This window comes from Dufourea novaeangliae, unplaced genomic scaffold, assembly GCF_001272555.1.
Source record: "Dufourea novaeangliae isolate 0120121106 unplaced genomic scaffold, ASM127255v1 scaffold65, whole genome shotgun sequence".
In the NCBI taxonomy this organism is placed as follows: Eukaryota; Metazoa; Arthropoda; class Insecta; order Hymenoptera; family Halictidae; genus Dufourea; species Dufourea novaeangliae.
Window position 1 is genome coordinate 1,288,556 of NW_015373961.1, and position 16,842 is coordinate 1,305,397.

The following is a 16,842-nucleotide window of genomic DNA, read 5'->3' on the forward strand; positions in this document are numbered from 1 at the left end:
TGCAATTCATAAATGAGTTTATCGGAGATAGATTCTACAGACTGTATACCTTATTCGCCTTCTTCAATTCCATTACATATATCATGGAAACTTGTGGAACTACGTACTACTTAACCTATCTGAAATGCTAATTGTCGGACTAGATATGAGCCCAACTGTATTTGTAATCTTATCGAATTTTATTCAGTCCAAAATTTTGCTCACCCACACACAGGCGAAGTGTATTTCGCTGTGATAATAACGCGAGCAATAATTGACAATTGAGTGTGAGAAATTCAAACGGGCGTTTTAGTAAAAATTGTATTTGTATATCGTTGAACGCCGGCGACGGATTTACCGGCCGGACGTCCGCATCGATGGGAATGAAACGCGTCGGACAGCTAAAAGGTTTTGCGAATCGTCTATTTGCACGAGCGAATCGAATGTCAGGCCCGAATCGTCGCTCGTTCGACACGAGCCGCCAGTAGTCGCAGAAGCGAAAAATCGGCTTTCGCGTTCGTCCGCGATTTTCTGCTCGCCAGGTGACGAGATGGGGACGCAATCGAGCGGTTCGATCGCCTGGTACAATTTATAATGCCATATAATTGAGTGGTATTATGCGTTATGCATGAGGGGTAACGATTGCATCCGTTAGTAATGACGTTAACAATTTCTTTCTGTAGCATCGATACAATTACAGCTTGTTAGTACATTATTAAGAATGAAATTACAGGTTGCGTAAGAACGTGTACGCGTTTTCACGCATACGTAATCTTTATTTGCATTTTTAAACAGCAATTAGATCCCGTCGTTCATTTGTTGAAAAAGCATTTCATTTCTCCCGCGGTATTAAACGTTGTGGCTGTACCACCGTTAAAATGAAAAAGAACGATTTGCATTTAGTTACATCCGTTTAGGAGAAGCCAAGGTTTTAGTTTCGGTATTGTATACGCGCGAACGCAATCTGAATTCGTTACGCGCGGTGCGGTACGAAAGTGGCACAGAGGTCGTTTTTATCGACAGCGTGGTGAAACAGGCCGCTGGCGGCGCTAGTGTACCAGTCAGTAGTGACAAGATGGCGACGCCCAGCGAACTGTCTCTCGAGGAGATACGCAGATATTTATTGGAAAACGGAGGTACTGCTCGTAACCACGACGTCGTGAAGTATTTTAAGAAGTTTCTAACGGACCCCGAAACCAGAGGTACGTCGAAATTCCGGCACGGAACGCGACCGACTAACTGTCTTGTTACGCCGAGGTGTGACCTTAAACATTGCCCCGTACGCTGTGTGTAAACACAGAACGGAGTCAATACTTGTCACGCCCGGCGAGATACGGAACGACAGTCACTGAACAAATGCACGAATTCTCACGTTACAGTCGAGGCACGGAATCGGTTCAAGGAGTACGTAAACACCCTGGCCACCATAAAGAACGAAGAGGTATGTACGTCATTGAGTGAGCAATTCCCTTTCCGCCTTGACAGGAGCGACTTGTTGCGCGCGGCACGACGTTGCCGGTTTTACGAAGTGTCTCGCGCGGGAGATAGAAAGGTTAGCTTGTTCTCTAACGAAATACTATTTTCTCTGAATTCGTATTTCTTTTTCTAATTGGAATATTATTGATATTTGTTTTATTTGCGTAAGTACATATTCGAAATTGGCGCTGCATGCCTTAACGTTATACGTATCATATTTGCTTTCTAATTTTTTATTGGTCGAACGCGTCGGTGGCTGCTCCGATTGGTTTAGAGATCGCGATTATCGTTTGAACTGTACATATTCAACGAAGCGAGTCTCCGAAAGAATCTAACCTTTTTCGTACATTTCCGATAGAGTGAATAAGTGTATCGAGGTCGTTATGTGTTTAATGGAGCAAATAATCACGTAGTGTAGTCTTCGCGCGTAAAGTTAGTATATTTGAAACGTTTAATGTGTTTGACTTACATGAACCTGCGAAACTGCCAAAAACCGGTCGCGTCGTTCCTTGTGCTTGGCGTTGTGCAATGTTCCGATTGTGAGTGCAATTGTTCCGTGCAGGGGGACAAGTATTTGGTTCTCAAGAAGAAGTACCGGCAAAGTTCTCTCGAGCTTTCTTCCCCGGAGGAAATAGGGTCGCCCATTGCCACTCCTGACATAACCCCGGTCTCGCCGTTACGTGCTCCACCGCCGTATCGGCCGCCGCCCCCCGCGCCCCTCAGTCCGACCACGACTACGGCGGGAACGGTTCGCGAGGAGCCGTGTTCAAATTTCGCTCGCGAGGAGGCAGCGATCGACACGCGGAAAAATGGCGGTCACGGTGTCGAGACCGGATTTTCAACGTCGTCGCCCCCCGTGCCGCCACGCCGTAAAAGTCAAGATAAGATCAAGATCGAGAATAAGGAGAACGTCGACAGAAACCGGGGAGGAGCCGAAGCGATTATCAAGGTGAGTCTCTCCAGCATGTACACACATACGTAGTTGCAAAGAAAGCGTGAAATATTGTCGGCATTTTGGCGCGAAAACTTCTGTGCACTTCAAATGGTGCTTTTTAGCCCGCGAATAATGACGTCTGGGTCTGTTTTGATCCGAGATTTAGCTTTATTTGAATACATTTGAAAAGAATTATGCATAGGGGATTCAAACAGACCTGGGCATGAGTGTTTGTATCATCGGCAAGAACGTTCACCTTACGTGGGTTAAAATGGTACCAACGGTTCCATGATTTTAACCTCTCCGATCTGTATACAGTCTCCATACAGTATCTCGTTACAGGAGAAATTATCATTTAAAATATCAAATTATACTAATGATATACTGTTCATTCGAAATATGTATCCGTAGATCGATGTAAAGTTCAAAAGTTTGTTGGGTCGGAGGAGTTAAACGATACTTCTGTATGTATTCAAGCTATTAACGATAACGGATCTAAATGTTTCGGAGAATTGGAATACCTTGTAAATGTAGCTGATTAAAATGTTGCTGTTACACGCTCGAAACTTATATAATTAAATTTATACGTATCGGCTTATTTGACGATAAGAGAACGAAATGTTCGATAAAATTTCACGTTGGTTTTTCTTTAAATCGGCACGCCATATGTGTAGTTTTTTTGTTGTCTGTAAATCCTCGGTTGTGGTTATACACGAAAATAATGCCGTGTAAATGATAAAGTGGTGAAACATGGATACGCTTTATCACACAGTCACTTGCGACTAGATAATTTGGGCATTATTAGGCGATATTGTTGCGTGTACAGGGTTTGGTTATATAGAAAGGTGATCATGGGTACAGTAAATGTCACTTAAGTGGCTGTGATGGCGAACGTAATACACGAAACTGAGATCTGCCTCACCCAGCGTCCTATTGTTCCGCTAAAAACGCACGCGCTGTGTGTAGTGATGTAGATGTGATGTAACCTTTTTTTGTGAAAGCATTTGTCAGTCGAAGGCACTTAGCGGGATTCCATTGTGAAAACGTCTTTCTTTGAGTAAGTCATTTTAATAAGATCTTGACGTACTCGTTTGAGAAACACCTGTCCCTTAAAAGTAATTGGCTGCATGAAGGAATAAATGATACTTGTACAGGATGATTCGAAAATGATGTGCATACAACTGGTTTCATAAATTAGTTAATACAATTCATTTTTTAGCGTTCAAACATTTATATCGGTGGTAGGATTCACACTGAAAATGTGTATACACTTTTTTAATTATCCTGTAAATCGTACGGTTAAAATCATTCCCAGGGCTCAAACCTGTCCCTCATCTATCACGTAAGAACACTATTTCAATCTACGAAATTTCAGCAATACAGTCCATCTAAAAAGCCTTTCTGTGTCTCTCAAATATCTCGTCGAAATCGACTGTATCACGTAAGACTTACCAAAGAATCTTATCACTACTATTTAGTCTCGCCTCCTCAGCATGCCCGCACATCATCCAACGGCTATAAAGCTTTGATTAGAAGCACGGTAGCAAACCATAGAACCCAAACACCGCCATTCTCATTTTACGCTCTTTAAACAATCCTCGTCAGCCTATTGATTCTTGTCAGTCCCATCTGTCGCTATATATGCATATTTGTTGGTTTTCCGCGTGCAAACCAGTAGTTGGCCCGTAGTCGCGTGTGTTGTTAATCCCCATACGAGATTCGGCAATTCGAGATATTAAACGTGCAGGAAGATGAGGCTGTCGCGGGGAATCCCAGCTCGACCGAGCAATTAAGCTTCCGCGAGCGGATGCAACGTTTCAACCGGATGGCTAGCGAAACCGATCTCCAAGGCAGACCTAACGGCACTATCACGCCCACTAAAAAGCGATCAGACAAGGTAACCAATAACTCTTTCTCTCTTAATCACCAACATTTTTTTTCTCTTCTGCTCGAAACCGTTCGCGTGCACGCTTTCACCCAGGTGAACTCGCCGGTCGGTTTCTCGCGTCGTCGTCGCGTTGCACCAGGGGGGAGAGTCAGGATAATTACTTTCTGGGCCCGATCCCCGTCCACCGGGATTATGCCCGGGTAACCTATTCAGAGATTCATTGACTAACAAATTGCGTGGCCATTCTTTCGCGGGATACGCATTCCGCGGGCGAGGCGCGCCCGCCTGTTAACCCGTCTAATCGCGATCGATAATCGGTCGCTCGCTGCGAAATAACGGAGTCGCGTGGCAATTACAAAACTCAGCGAATAAGCTAAATTGAAGGAGCTGTTCGAAAAAATAAAATAAACCGTCGGGAAGAATAATGGCGAGATGTCAGTGGCAAATCGCGAAATAATACGACGATATCTATTAACTCCGCCTAATAACATCCTGGCTAGCTTTTGCTTCTATTTAACTTGCTATCCCGATCGACGCTTTGTAACGATACGTTGGAGAGGCACAAACCGTGTGTGTAACGACCGCGACTGAACGCACTGACATTCACGATTCCAGCGTCCCGTATAAAATATCGACAAATTACTCCGGTCTAAACAGAAAAGATTTGCACTATCCGCCCGGTGATCTTCACGCGGATGTAATTCATGTGAGAACACGCGTAAAGGAGCTCCCTATCTACAAATAAGTATCTTTTATTCCCCGCGGGATAAGCATCTGGCTAATAACACCGGCCGTTTTTAAACGTTTCGAATCGTACACCTCCATCTACGAAACGCCATCAGCCTCGACACCGTGAGTTACCGCGGTGAAGGGCAAAGAAAAAAAAAATAGCGAAAAATCCCAAGAGAATCGCCACGGATAAATGGTCTCAATATATCGAACGATCCGCGAGGATATACATCCTATATCAATATATCGAACGATCGACGAGGATACACATCCTTTGAGGGATGGAAGGGACTCTTTCTCGAGTGTATACAGGGTCCGACTGTGCTCGTCTTGCATACCGAATAGACTACTAAGAATCCTTTTCTCGTATCCTTTACACGCGCGCCTCCCACTCTACTCTCTTCAATTTCTTTCATCCTTTTATTCCCGTTTCTCGTTCTCTCTCTCTCTCTCTCTCTCTCTCTCTCCCCCTGCATTAAATCCGCCTGTCGTTGTTCGTGCGCCGTTTATCGCGGCGAGCAATATTCATCGCATTTGAATATCCTGCGGGCGGTATCTCGCGTACCGATCAGGATGTTGCGTCGATGTTGCCGTAAATCATAATTAGCCGCGCCTGAAAATTAAAAGTGGAGGAGGCAGAGGGTGGAGGACAAGAGAGAGAGAGAGGGATAAAGGATCCTTTTCGCCGCAAAACCTTGCACGGGCGCACACCACCGGTCGTCCTTTACGCGGCCCATTCTCCATCATAATTTCGATATGTTTATCGTGCCGAACGATTAAAAGGACCGACCACGTGGAACTTTACGGTGGAACCTACGCGGTAGTTGCGTGGAAAGAACAGAGGGAACCACGAACAACCACAAAATTTGTCTTCCCCAATTAAAAGTTCCAAAAAACTGACTCCTTCCCCGCCAAAAGGACACCTGAAAATATTCTACGTGCTAGAACTACAAAATCCAACGGAAATACAAAGTAGCTTTCGTGACATTCGTCCCTGTACCAAGCCGCAAAGGATTCTCGCGGGTGGCGCGTGGTTCCACGACGTTTATTTATTATTCCCGCCCTGGCGACCATTTGTGGCGGTTCGTCTTTTATATACGAATTCGACAGGGGCCGGGCTGTTAATTTTTATTAGCCGTGGATAGGGTTCCCCTGTACTCACCACGGTGAATCCTCTCGCCTCCGGACATCCTGTAATCTCCGGGGAGCTTCGTGGGTAGTGACTTTCTCTCTCTTTCTTCGCCACGTCGGAGCCTTCTTTACCGGGTAATTATCATGCACTGTGGCCACGGCATTTCGCCCCTCGCATCCGAAATGACCCCCGTCGTCATCGTCTAGCGTCCGTGTCGCGTGCCGCGTCGTTTGCCGGGCCGATCGTCCGCTCCGCGTCGACACGTTTTCACGTAATTTTCCGGCGTGCTTTCCTCGAACGGGCTCGTTATGGGTCATTGAATGCAGCGGCCGGTTACGTGTCGATTGGAACGATCACGTTACCGTGACGATGACAATTAGGAGAGTGGCGAGGCGAGTTGGGAATCTTGATCGGAGACGTACCCACGGGTTTACAAATAGCTTCTATAGAATCGCACAAATCTTTCTATTTTCTGTACATGATTTTACTGAACGAGTAAATTCTCTATTCGATCGAGTAGGGTTGAAGTATCGTGATAAAGATAGACGATTAAAGTTCTAGCTCTGTGAAACTTGTGAATTTAGATAATTCCCGAGACTTTTTTTTTAAAATAATTTCCCTCGAAATTCTCTGGATTTCGCGTTAACCGAATGGAAATATGAAAACGATGCTACGAAGTTAATGCGGTTATTCGTAGTCATCGCGCCGACGGGGGCTACGGAACTCCGCTCGTTTTTATGTAAATGCGCTCGAAAATGTGGGTGGTAAAGAATACTATTAACAGTTGTATCTTCGTGAGAATTTTCTGTAATCGTCTGTATATACGTTCCCTCTTTTTCCACGGAGGCAGTCTCTCACATACCAATATATTCCCGAAGAAATTTCAAGGATCGTTCTCAGACATTTTTCGAATCTGTCGAGGCTGTATAATAATTACCTTCGATACACCATCCGCGTTCCTGATCACCGCGAAATTTCTCGACTCACAATAACGAGGAAAAAGGAACTTCCCTATCTAATTCTTGGTGTTCACCGGAACTTCTTCCTTCTTGGGGACCCCGTATTAAGGGGTGAGCGCGTAACGCCGTGGGGCGTCTCGCGATACACCTAACAAGAAAGTCCGCTTTTACTTCGACACCTCGAGGACGCGTTCTAATTAGGATCACGCGTGTTCCGCCTCTTCCACGGGCGAGTCTTGTCGGTAGTTCGTCCTTTCCGTATGCTGGCGGAAATAGCGAGAGGGAGAGAGAGAGACAGAAGGTGCGCGCCAGAGATACTCATCGTAAAGGCACCTAACACGGCCATGCCGAACTTGGAATTTCTCTCGTATAGTTCCGCATACATTAGGGACCCCCGGTTGAAACTTGCAGGGTAGTTTGCCTCCTGGCAAAAGGAGGCGGCGGCGAGGTCGTCGACGGTTGAGATGCGCCCTGGCTGAAGGACGAGCCGAGCGCCCGGGGAGGGTGGGTCGAGGGTGTAAACCGCACAAAGTAATCTTACAGAATGTATATGCAAAGAGGTTCACCGGCAGAACGGGCAGGGGTAGGGGGCACAGCTTGCATGATCCCATCCGCGACAACACCGACAAGACACCCCCAGAGGCAAACTTACCTCATAGTTCGAAGACTCTTCGGCCTTTGCTACTGTTACGCACCCCCGTCCTCGTGGCTGGTTCTTTCATCTCGTTCATTAGACTGTGTTCTTGTTTTTTCTTTTCGTTTGGAATATAAATTAATTAGTACTTTGTGAGATTGATTCCACAGAAGTACGAAAACCATCGCATAGTTTTGCGTCGAGTGAATATTTATACGTTTCAAAGATAGGATCTCAACGAATCGTAGTTGAACGTTCTGTTGCTTCTTTACTTGTACGAACGAGAGCTACACACATTCCACAGGAGTACAGTGAAGAGAATTATCTGTTGAATCAATGAGATACGACGTGAATTACTCGAGAAAGGGAAAAATTTCATGAACAATTTCCAAGAACAGTTTTACAGGTTCGGTGTTAATGGTCGGGCATCCATCAACCGACGCGTTTAGGCGTTCAAATTGAATTCCCGTGTCGCCACTCTTCGCCGGTGATTTGTTGGCGAACCAGATCCACCGTGACAGTTCGTTCTATGATAATCAAATGCCGGGCGAAGGTTTAATAACCGGTCCTCCGGTTAATTATAGGTCGTGTCGGTACCGTTCGTCGGGGCCAATAATTTATCGCCGTTATACTATACCAACAGGAACATCGAGATCCGTCGATGATCCGCGACCCAATTTTCTTTGGCGCCATCCCGGATCGAATTTCACTGGTGAATGTACCTATCTGTGTTCATACAGAACGCGTGCATCAATATAAACAGGCTTGTCTACAGGAGTAGTTAGCACCTACTGTTCCCCCCCCCCCCCTGTAGCAGTGCTAGATATACGCCTAACAGGTCCGTCGACATTTATTCCGGCCTATTACGAGTTAATCTTGGACGCATACACACAGCGTATTATCATTTAAATTGGTGCCCCGTTATACACGGGCATTAAATTTGTTTGCTTAACAGTCGTGTCCGACCCGCCCTCGCTTCCGCGGGAATTCTTTATGTCTTCGTGTGGAAGTAACCACTGTACACTGACGGAGAAGCGACAGGGGAAAACAAGATACACATAACGCGTCCATTGTTCCCGACGAAACGTTTTGTTCCTATTAGGAATCGTTATTTTATTCGTGGATTCGGTGTTGGATACCAGGGCATCTTTGGAGTAATAATTGAATGTAATTAGTTATCTTACGTGAAATTGTGATTTTTCAGTGGATATTCGAAGTAGATGTTATATTTTATTAATGCAGAAAGAATATACATACATGTGTATTTTATAAGATAAGCTTGAATCTGAAAAAAATTCATACAGACACTTAAACATAGTTGACTAATACATACTTTAAATTTCGATATATTTGAGTATTATTAACAATTTATATTAGGTAAATATGCCTAAAAATTGGCGGTCTTTGGAGTGATTTTTCAAACTATTGGAGATTTTTTTCAAGCTTTTTCTAAGGGCTTTAGAGATGCTTGGAGGGTTTCGATTAGGTCATTTGTGGTTCCATCAAGGATTTCCCAAGGTCTTCTGGGGATCCATGGATGTAAATATTCTCCGTATACCCTTCGAAGATCTAGACAAGCAATTGCTCGCAGAATGTTATGTAAAGAAACGATTATAATGAAACGAATCAAGTAGAAGGTAGGCGATCATCAGAATTAATGGAGCTCAAGAAACTACCGCGGAGCGAAACTATATTTCCCAGAGTCGAGGGTCGTACCAAATAAATCAGATCTCCTGAACTTCTTCGTTTCGTATGCGCCATTCACCAAGAGCTACCTTCGTCCGCGGGAGTCCGTCTCCCGTAGTGACAGAGAGTATGTCGAAAACTGATTGTGTCTGTCATGATAGCAAACGGGGTTCCACCCTTCCGGGTCACGTCGTTCTTGGTGGTCCGTACATGGGACAGAAATGTCTTTTTTTTCCCCGCCTTGCTGTCGATCCACGTGACGTGCGTGCGTGAGTAAACCGAACGAATTTCGAGTGTACTCAACGATCGGTCCCTCGAACAAACTGATGAATGTCTATTTAATCGGCACGAATGGTTGCCACGCATGACACAAGAGGCAATTGGTATATAGTTACAATTCTTCGTCGTGCTGGAATTCATACGTTCCCTTTTCCATCCCGAAGAAACATTGTATATCCGTTGGTAAAGCTTCGAGTCACCTTCCATTCCCGGTTCAGGAGTGTCCGAACAAATGGTTGTCAGTAGATCGAAGGGAGGCGTAGTTCTTACACGACATTAGCCGCAGATAAAGCCAGATACTGTCTCCAATCCTGAAACGCACGGCGGGAGCGTGGGTATCTTCTTACTGATCGACCGGATGGAAACCGAAGGGAATGACCGATCGAGCGATGGCATTCCTTTCTGCTTGGAAGGCAGAACATGGATGAAGACGCGTAATTTGTTATCGGCACTGTGAAATGCATTCCTGTGGGTCTTCGCCGCGCTCCGCGGAGAGGGACACACCGGAGATCGTTGCGGAAGATCGTCGCGAATACCGAAACGAGCATGAATAAATTTTGTTTCCTTGCTCCGCGCGCAATCTACGGGAGAATATTCATAGAACATATATTTTTATCTAGCCCCATCGATCGTTCGTTCGTGTACTATCAGCGGAGGCGCTATTAGCGAAGACGCAGATACGCACTTTTCAAATTGAATACATGAAAATTTAATAAGCATCCGGTTCCGTTCCCTTACGTCCTGTTTACTCTGAGTTACCCGCGAACATGGTATAATTATTTTTGCATTACGGTTTCTGTTCTTGCCCCGGTCGAAGCTGCCTCGCTTCGATCATGGACGAGTAGAGACCACCTAGAAAATGATTACGCTCTATCTCCGCTTTCTACGCTCCACGGGCACGTATTCTTTTATCTATTGTAGATGAATTTCCGTACGTTTTCTCTTTTAAACGACCCCCCCCCCCTCCGGAAGTAGTGTATATATCTGTTCGAAAGGCTAATAACGTCTCTTTCACCGTTCGGATAGAAAGAAACCGATACAAGGAGTCCGTTCGTTTCCTTGTGTGTAGGTATATTCCTTTGCCTCGACTTCGAACGGGGCCCAACATTCCGTGGCTCTTCCGTTCGACCCCGATACAACGACGATATCGTCCGATGCGAATCTTCCGCCGGTCCGCGAGGATAATCTTCCGTTAAACGGTCGTGCGTCGGTGTCCGTGAAGGGCCCTAAGTCCGTACTTTATGCTAGACGGTGGGTACCGGTAAGCCAGGCGGAGTGTTCCTTATCAGGGATCTGAGTCGCGCAGTGAGCGGCTATTTGTATTCATAAGTCCGCGGGAGGCCGGCGCTCGCTCGCTCCCTGGGCCCTCGAGTCCTGGGCCCGTCGCGTCCTAGCTTCCAGCCAAGGTCCACGGTGTGTTCCCCAGGGATACCGGGGGCCTTGCACCGATGGAAATGGAAGGGACTGCGGTGTGTGGAGCGGATGGGCCCCGCACGTCATTCAACCGAGAGAGGCGCCCTTCTTCCGCGGACGGATCTTGGAACGGTGATTCGTTGCGTGTGTATGTACACGGGGTCCAACGGGCCGAGCGCGCTATGTATGCCGCGTGTCGGAGAATGTGACCAGTCATCGAGTTATTTAATTTTTCGAGGCACCCCCGTCGCGCATGTTTGCTCAGCCCCGCTGTGAGCACAAATTACCTCGCGACCGAATCACCTCCAGCGAAATATTCGGTCCTCTTGTCCCCCCTCCGTCCCCCCTCCTTGGTTTGCTCCTCCCCACGTGGCCGCTGCCAATGGCGAACTGCCATTCATGTCGATCACACTTCGTGCTGGTACCTCTTCTCGTCCTACTCTCGACGTTCTCTAAGAATCAGAGGAATTCTTAACCTTCTCTCTCTCTCTCGTTGTTTATGGTGTCCAAGGGGTCGACGTCATATTCTGTTGCGCGGCCTACATTTCGGTAGATGATGTATGATGTAATGATATATGTAGGATGGCCGTTATTGGCGATTTGGTATTACCAACCGATGTTGATTCTTTAATCAGGTATCTAAACTTTGGATCGGTACCGATAACTGTAGGAGTCTCCAAGGACCCTGACACTTTCTTTCACATGTATCTTTAACTTACTTCCAATTCCTGTTTCTACTTTCACCATGTCTATAAAAAAAGTGCGAGGTAAAGGATTTCAAGGAGTATTATCCCCATGGTTCTCACAGTTTGATAAAGCCCAGTAATAACGAAGGAAGCAGTTTGTCAGACTATTGGTCCACTGGCTTCTTCATTAGCCACGGGCGTCCCGAGCACACAAAGCTCCCGGGGTTCATTCCCCGTTCCGAGTCGCGGGGGTGTTGCAGCACCACCTGACCCCCTTACGTCCGGAGGACACGAGACCAAAACGGACATGGCCGCGTCCCCCCGACGTGGTCTAGGCACCGTATATATACATATATACGGTCAGCCCACCTCGCTATCTATATGCTAATCCATTGAGATGGTACCCGCAGATTACACCTCGGAATTAGCCCAGAGACTGGGGTATCAGGGCCGCACAGACAGCCCGGCCTGCGCCTATACGTACCTTTATCCCACCTTATACACGTAACCTGTCCCATCGAAGCGTCCTGGTTCTCTCCCTGCACTTACAAGCCTGTGTGTGTCTGTGTACAGATCTTACGTATACGGTACACGGACGAACGCACACCTTCAAACGTGTACAGGTGTACAGTGTACCTGGTGGAACTGCGTTTGGCGTAGGAACCTCGGTGACTCGGCACTTCCAGTTCGTTAGCCCGTGTTAATAACGTTAAAGAGGATACGATAAACTCGTTAGGATACGAAACCAACGCGGGGGATGGTTAAGCCCGATCTCCGCGTGACGATGTTTATTTTTTTTTCTGTCGCGTCGGCGTCACAGATTCTGGGTCTGTGAATGAACGTGGACGGGATACACGTTGGGATAGTTTTCTTTCAGTAGTATCGATTCGTCGTTGGGCAACCATATTCTCACGTTCAGGAAACCAATTTTTTGATTGGCCAACTTTAGCCTGATTCTTGATTCTTCGAAGTTATAGAGTAATTGAGAAAACAAATCCTTCGTACCTTTTACATTTCTTGATAGCCCAACTTTAGAGTAACTCTTTGATTCTTCAAAATAACAGAACAATTAAGAAGGACCTAGTCAACTGGAACTATGATCTACCAAAACGATGATCGATCGAGACTTAAAAAATTGTCCTAAGAATAAAACAAGCAGCAATCTTGAAACCATCTTGGAATATGACGGATACACCAGTGTAACATCTCGTTCGCGACCTTCGTCGGGCCATAATTGCGTGGATTGTCGTTGTAGAATGATCCTCGAAACAGTGACATAGCCGACAGGGCAATCGACCGACGACAATCGTACGATGGTTGTGCGCTCGAGTACCATGGTAAATTTATTACTCGACGGGAATATGATCGCGCGACGCGTATTGCGGGACCGAGGAACACGATAGGTACGTACGAATATAATCCTGTCAACGGAGGGCTTGCCAGGGGGGTGGGAAAGGGGGGTTGTGAGGGGAGGAAAGCGAGCAGCGTCGATGCTCCATGTTCTCCATCCGGACCAAATTCGACGTGCCGTCCGCGAAAATACGAGGCGCCGGTTATGAATTACTCACATCCGACCTACCCACCGGCCGAACTAATAATCGCCTCCATTCTCGAATTTCTCGGGCGTTGTGTAATCGTTCGATGCTCGACTTGTCGAACGCGAGACCCCCCTCGCCGTTACCAGGTTCGTATTTCAATATGAAAAACTGGTTCGGCCGGAATCTGTGTTGTTCCATTATTCGATTGCACGGTTTAACAACGAAATTGATTGTCCTTCGATTCACTTCCTGTTGTTCTCGTTCGGGAAACGGGTCAGTCTAGAAGATTGCGTTTTGTGGAACTTACTCAATTAGTTTTAGACTTTAACTTTGGGGATTCTTACTGAACGTTTTTCTTCTAGAATTAGGAAATATTAATCAGAAGACTAACTGTTAAATGATTATGCTCAGAGTCTAGAGTTACACTCAGAAACTACTAATTTTTCCGATAAACTTTCAAATTCCTCTCCTTCGATTATTTTGGGTCTCAGCCAAAGGGATCACTCCGGACCACGTCTGGCTCGGGTGGGTCTCGAATCCACAGGACAGAGTCGACATGTCGTCGTCGTGATTCTCCCCATTCCGCGCGTCCGTTTCCGGCCGCGATTTCGTCGGCCGCCCGGGTTAAACCTTGGATTATGATCCCGGACGATAGCGGCCGATGGAAATGGCGTTTGTGTAGGTGGGCGCGGAGCTAGGTAGGCATTATGGTGTGGTCGTTGGGAGGCGTCGCCGAACCAAACGCTGAATCACCCACCGAGAGTTTTCCTGTCAGCGGCAGTACGGCCGCCGCCGCCATCCGACGAAGCCCCGTGGAATTGCCTCGTACGGCCACGAAATGAATGCGCGAACGCCCATTAGGGGGATAAATCAGGTCCAAACGTTATCCGCAGCGTCGCATAATCGATCTCGCGCTTGCCCGCGAGATACGCTAATCCAGGGGGTGAGGAGGAGGATGCCTAATCGTTCGCTTAGCTATGGAAAAGTTCCACTTAACGATCCTCGTTAGACCACCGTCGAGCTATGGGGAATTTTCCCGTCCAGCGGGATACGCGATCGCCTGATGATCTGGAGTCTTGTCTGAGATGCGCAGGCTGTAGGAAGTAGGCACGGTGTTCATGAAGATGGTAGATCTCTATCTCAGATGGTGGCAGTCTTTGGTTGTATAGAAGTTTGAGATTTCAACCTCATCTTAGTCTATTTCTAACCCACAGTCGTACGAGCATTCTATCGTTTCTTTTTTCGTCATTTTGTAAATGACACAAGTTGGTGTAGTTCATTCGAGGAGATTGAAGTGATTTCCTTATATCCGATTGCCAATTCATTAAAATGTACCTCGTTATGTCCTAATGAGGATGTAGAACAACTTTCCGAACTTTTTTCGTTCGCCTTTGATCTTTGTTGAACGAGCCCATGAACGGGAACGAATGAATCTCGGAACAAACCGATCCTCCGGACAATTAATCACCGCCCGGAAATGTCAGCTCGTCGAAGAAAGAAAAAGCTTATCGTTCTTATTAAATTAAGTGGCGTCATAAATTCCCAGAGGCCAGATGGCACGAAATATACAGCTCCGGGCTAATCCACGGGCTCCGATAATTCCCTAAACTGTCGGTAATCTTTTAAGTGGTTTCCGCAAACAGGGCCCGGTGTATTAATAGTCGACTGCGGCCGGACATTAACAGAGGGGGGGGGGGTGCATTAAATAGATATCCAGCTTTAATTCGTGAAATCGATCCTCTCCCCCTCATCGTCCCCAGTTGGACGGGCTTTACGCTGGGTCGTGGCGGGCAGGGATAAATTCGAGGGTGCGGCGAGTCGCGAAAATGTTTGGTTAGCATTCGGCTTATTGGCCGGCGAATGTTCCTGCTCTCTGTTAGGCATGTATGGATGGCCCCCAGGTTATAATAAAGCTAATTCTGCGGTGTTCTTGAAGCAGCTCGTGCCGCAACATGTTTCGCCTCTCGTCCCACCCGCCACCCTCCTATCCTCTCTCGACTCTGTTCCTTTCGTCGTTCCACCGATATCCTAACCCTCTGCCCCGACTCCTGACTCGTGGCTCCGTTTCTCTCTTCTTCCGCGCGCGCTGGAACAAACCGAATATATTTATACACCCCCTCGGTCCGGAGGGTAGCACACACACGTCCGTTTATTAAAACGTTTCCACGCTGAACAGCAACCGCTCGTTCCGTCCATCCCACCCCGCTCCTCCAACATACCCTGTTTTTGCGTTCTTTCCATTGTCCTGGGGAAAAGAGTGGCGGTCGCGCAGCACGTGCACGAACGGTGGTTTTCGAGTATCCGCATGTTGCCGAAGCCCACGAATTAGAAGAAGCGTAGTTAATTTAATTAGAGGAGAAAAGAATCAACGTCCCTTGGTCCAGGATAATAACAGGGTCGGTCCTCGGTGGAAATTTCTCATGGTCCGTTTGACGCTATGCATTCCAGGGCCCTACGTGTTCCGGCTCCGTTTGTCGTTCGACGATCGACGTATTTCTGGAACTGTTCTTTCTTTATTTGTTCCAAAGGTGGGGGGATTAGATAATAGAGGGGTAACTCGCGGAAGTTCAACGGCGAATCATTCGGAAACATCTCGAAGACGTTATCGCGTGGAAAGTTTTAAGTGCGTGTCCGGATCCTCGAGAAAGTTTGCCATCTATTGCTGGTATCTACTACGGGGGGAGTCAACCGGTTATGCATACTTCGTCGAATTTTGTAGTCACGGCCTTAGCTCGATCCGAAAGTTCTCGATGAACGAATACATATCAACGGGTACTAGAACCCAGCGTCGATCTAATCGTAACGATTTTGGTAAAACGCGGTGTATAAAAAATTAGCCTGGAGATAAGTATCTAAAGGGGCGTACACGCGCGCGCAGCGTGAAGTCCTGATGCTCGGCGAAAATTCATGGAACGACCTGTACAGCTCTGACAGGCGCCGTGTTACGATCGATTAAACGAACAGTTCAGACCGGGGGGTGTAACGACGCCGTTGCATTAATTAATTCTCGGTGATCTCAATTAAAATATTAATTACGCGGAGACAATGACCCGCTGACGGGACCAGGCGCCGATGAGGATGGACCTGTCTTCCCTGCATGCTGTCCTCCCCCCACCCCTCTATACCATCCTTGCCTCCTTCGATCTCTCTGCCAGCGATGAATCAGAGGAGGCCATCGTTGCGATGCTATTACGATTACCGTCCTTTTGTACGCTTATCTGATAACCGCGCCATTATGGTCTTCGCGGCCTCAACGGTTCCGACTGGTATACACACGTCTGTCTGATCGTTCACGGACTCGCTGCGTCCGGACAGGATCGTACCATTTGCATATACCTCGGTCGTACTATGAGGAAACAAGTGTCTCCTCGCGGCGAGGGCCGTACCTACCCGATTTGGAAATCGTTTGAACATCAACGAAACTCGCCGGTGACATGGGAATTTTTAATGTTACGATTTTCGAGACTGTTGTTACTAAGTGTATCGTTTATCGAGATTCGAGGCATCGT

The 16,842-nt window shown here is 47.0% G+C and overlaps 1 protein-coding gene across 2 annotated transcripts in view; it reads left to right on the plus strand.

The window, feature by feature from the left end:
* The first annotated feature begins 1,054 nt into the window (after positions 1 to 1,054).
* LOC107186517 (ankyrin repeat domain-containing protein SOWAHB) overlaps positions 1,055 to 16,842 on the plus strand; it is a 150,970-nt gene continuing 135,182 nt past the window's right edge. For both annotated transcript variants that reach the window (XM_015574399.1, XM_015574400.1), the window contains exons 1-4: positions 1,055 to 1,181; positions 1,359 to 1,420; positions 2,018 to 2,404; positions 4,137 to 4,286. In XM_015574399.1, coding sequence (XP_015429885.1) covers positions 1,055 to 1,181; positions 1,359 to 1,420; positions 2,018 to 2,404; positions 4,137 to 4,286 — 726 coding nt within the window. The remainder of the gene's footprint in view (positions 1,182 to 1,358; positions 1,421 to 2,017; positions 2,405 to 4,136; positions 4,287 to 16,842) is intronic.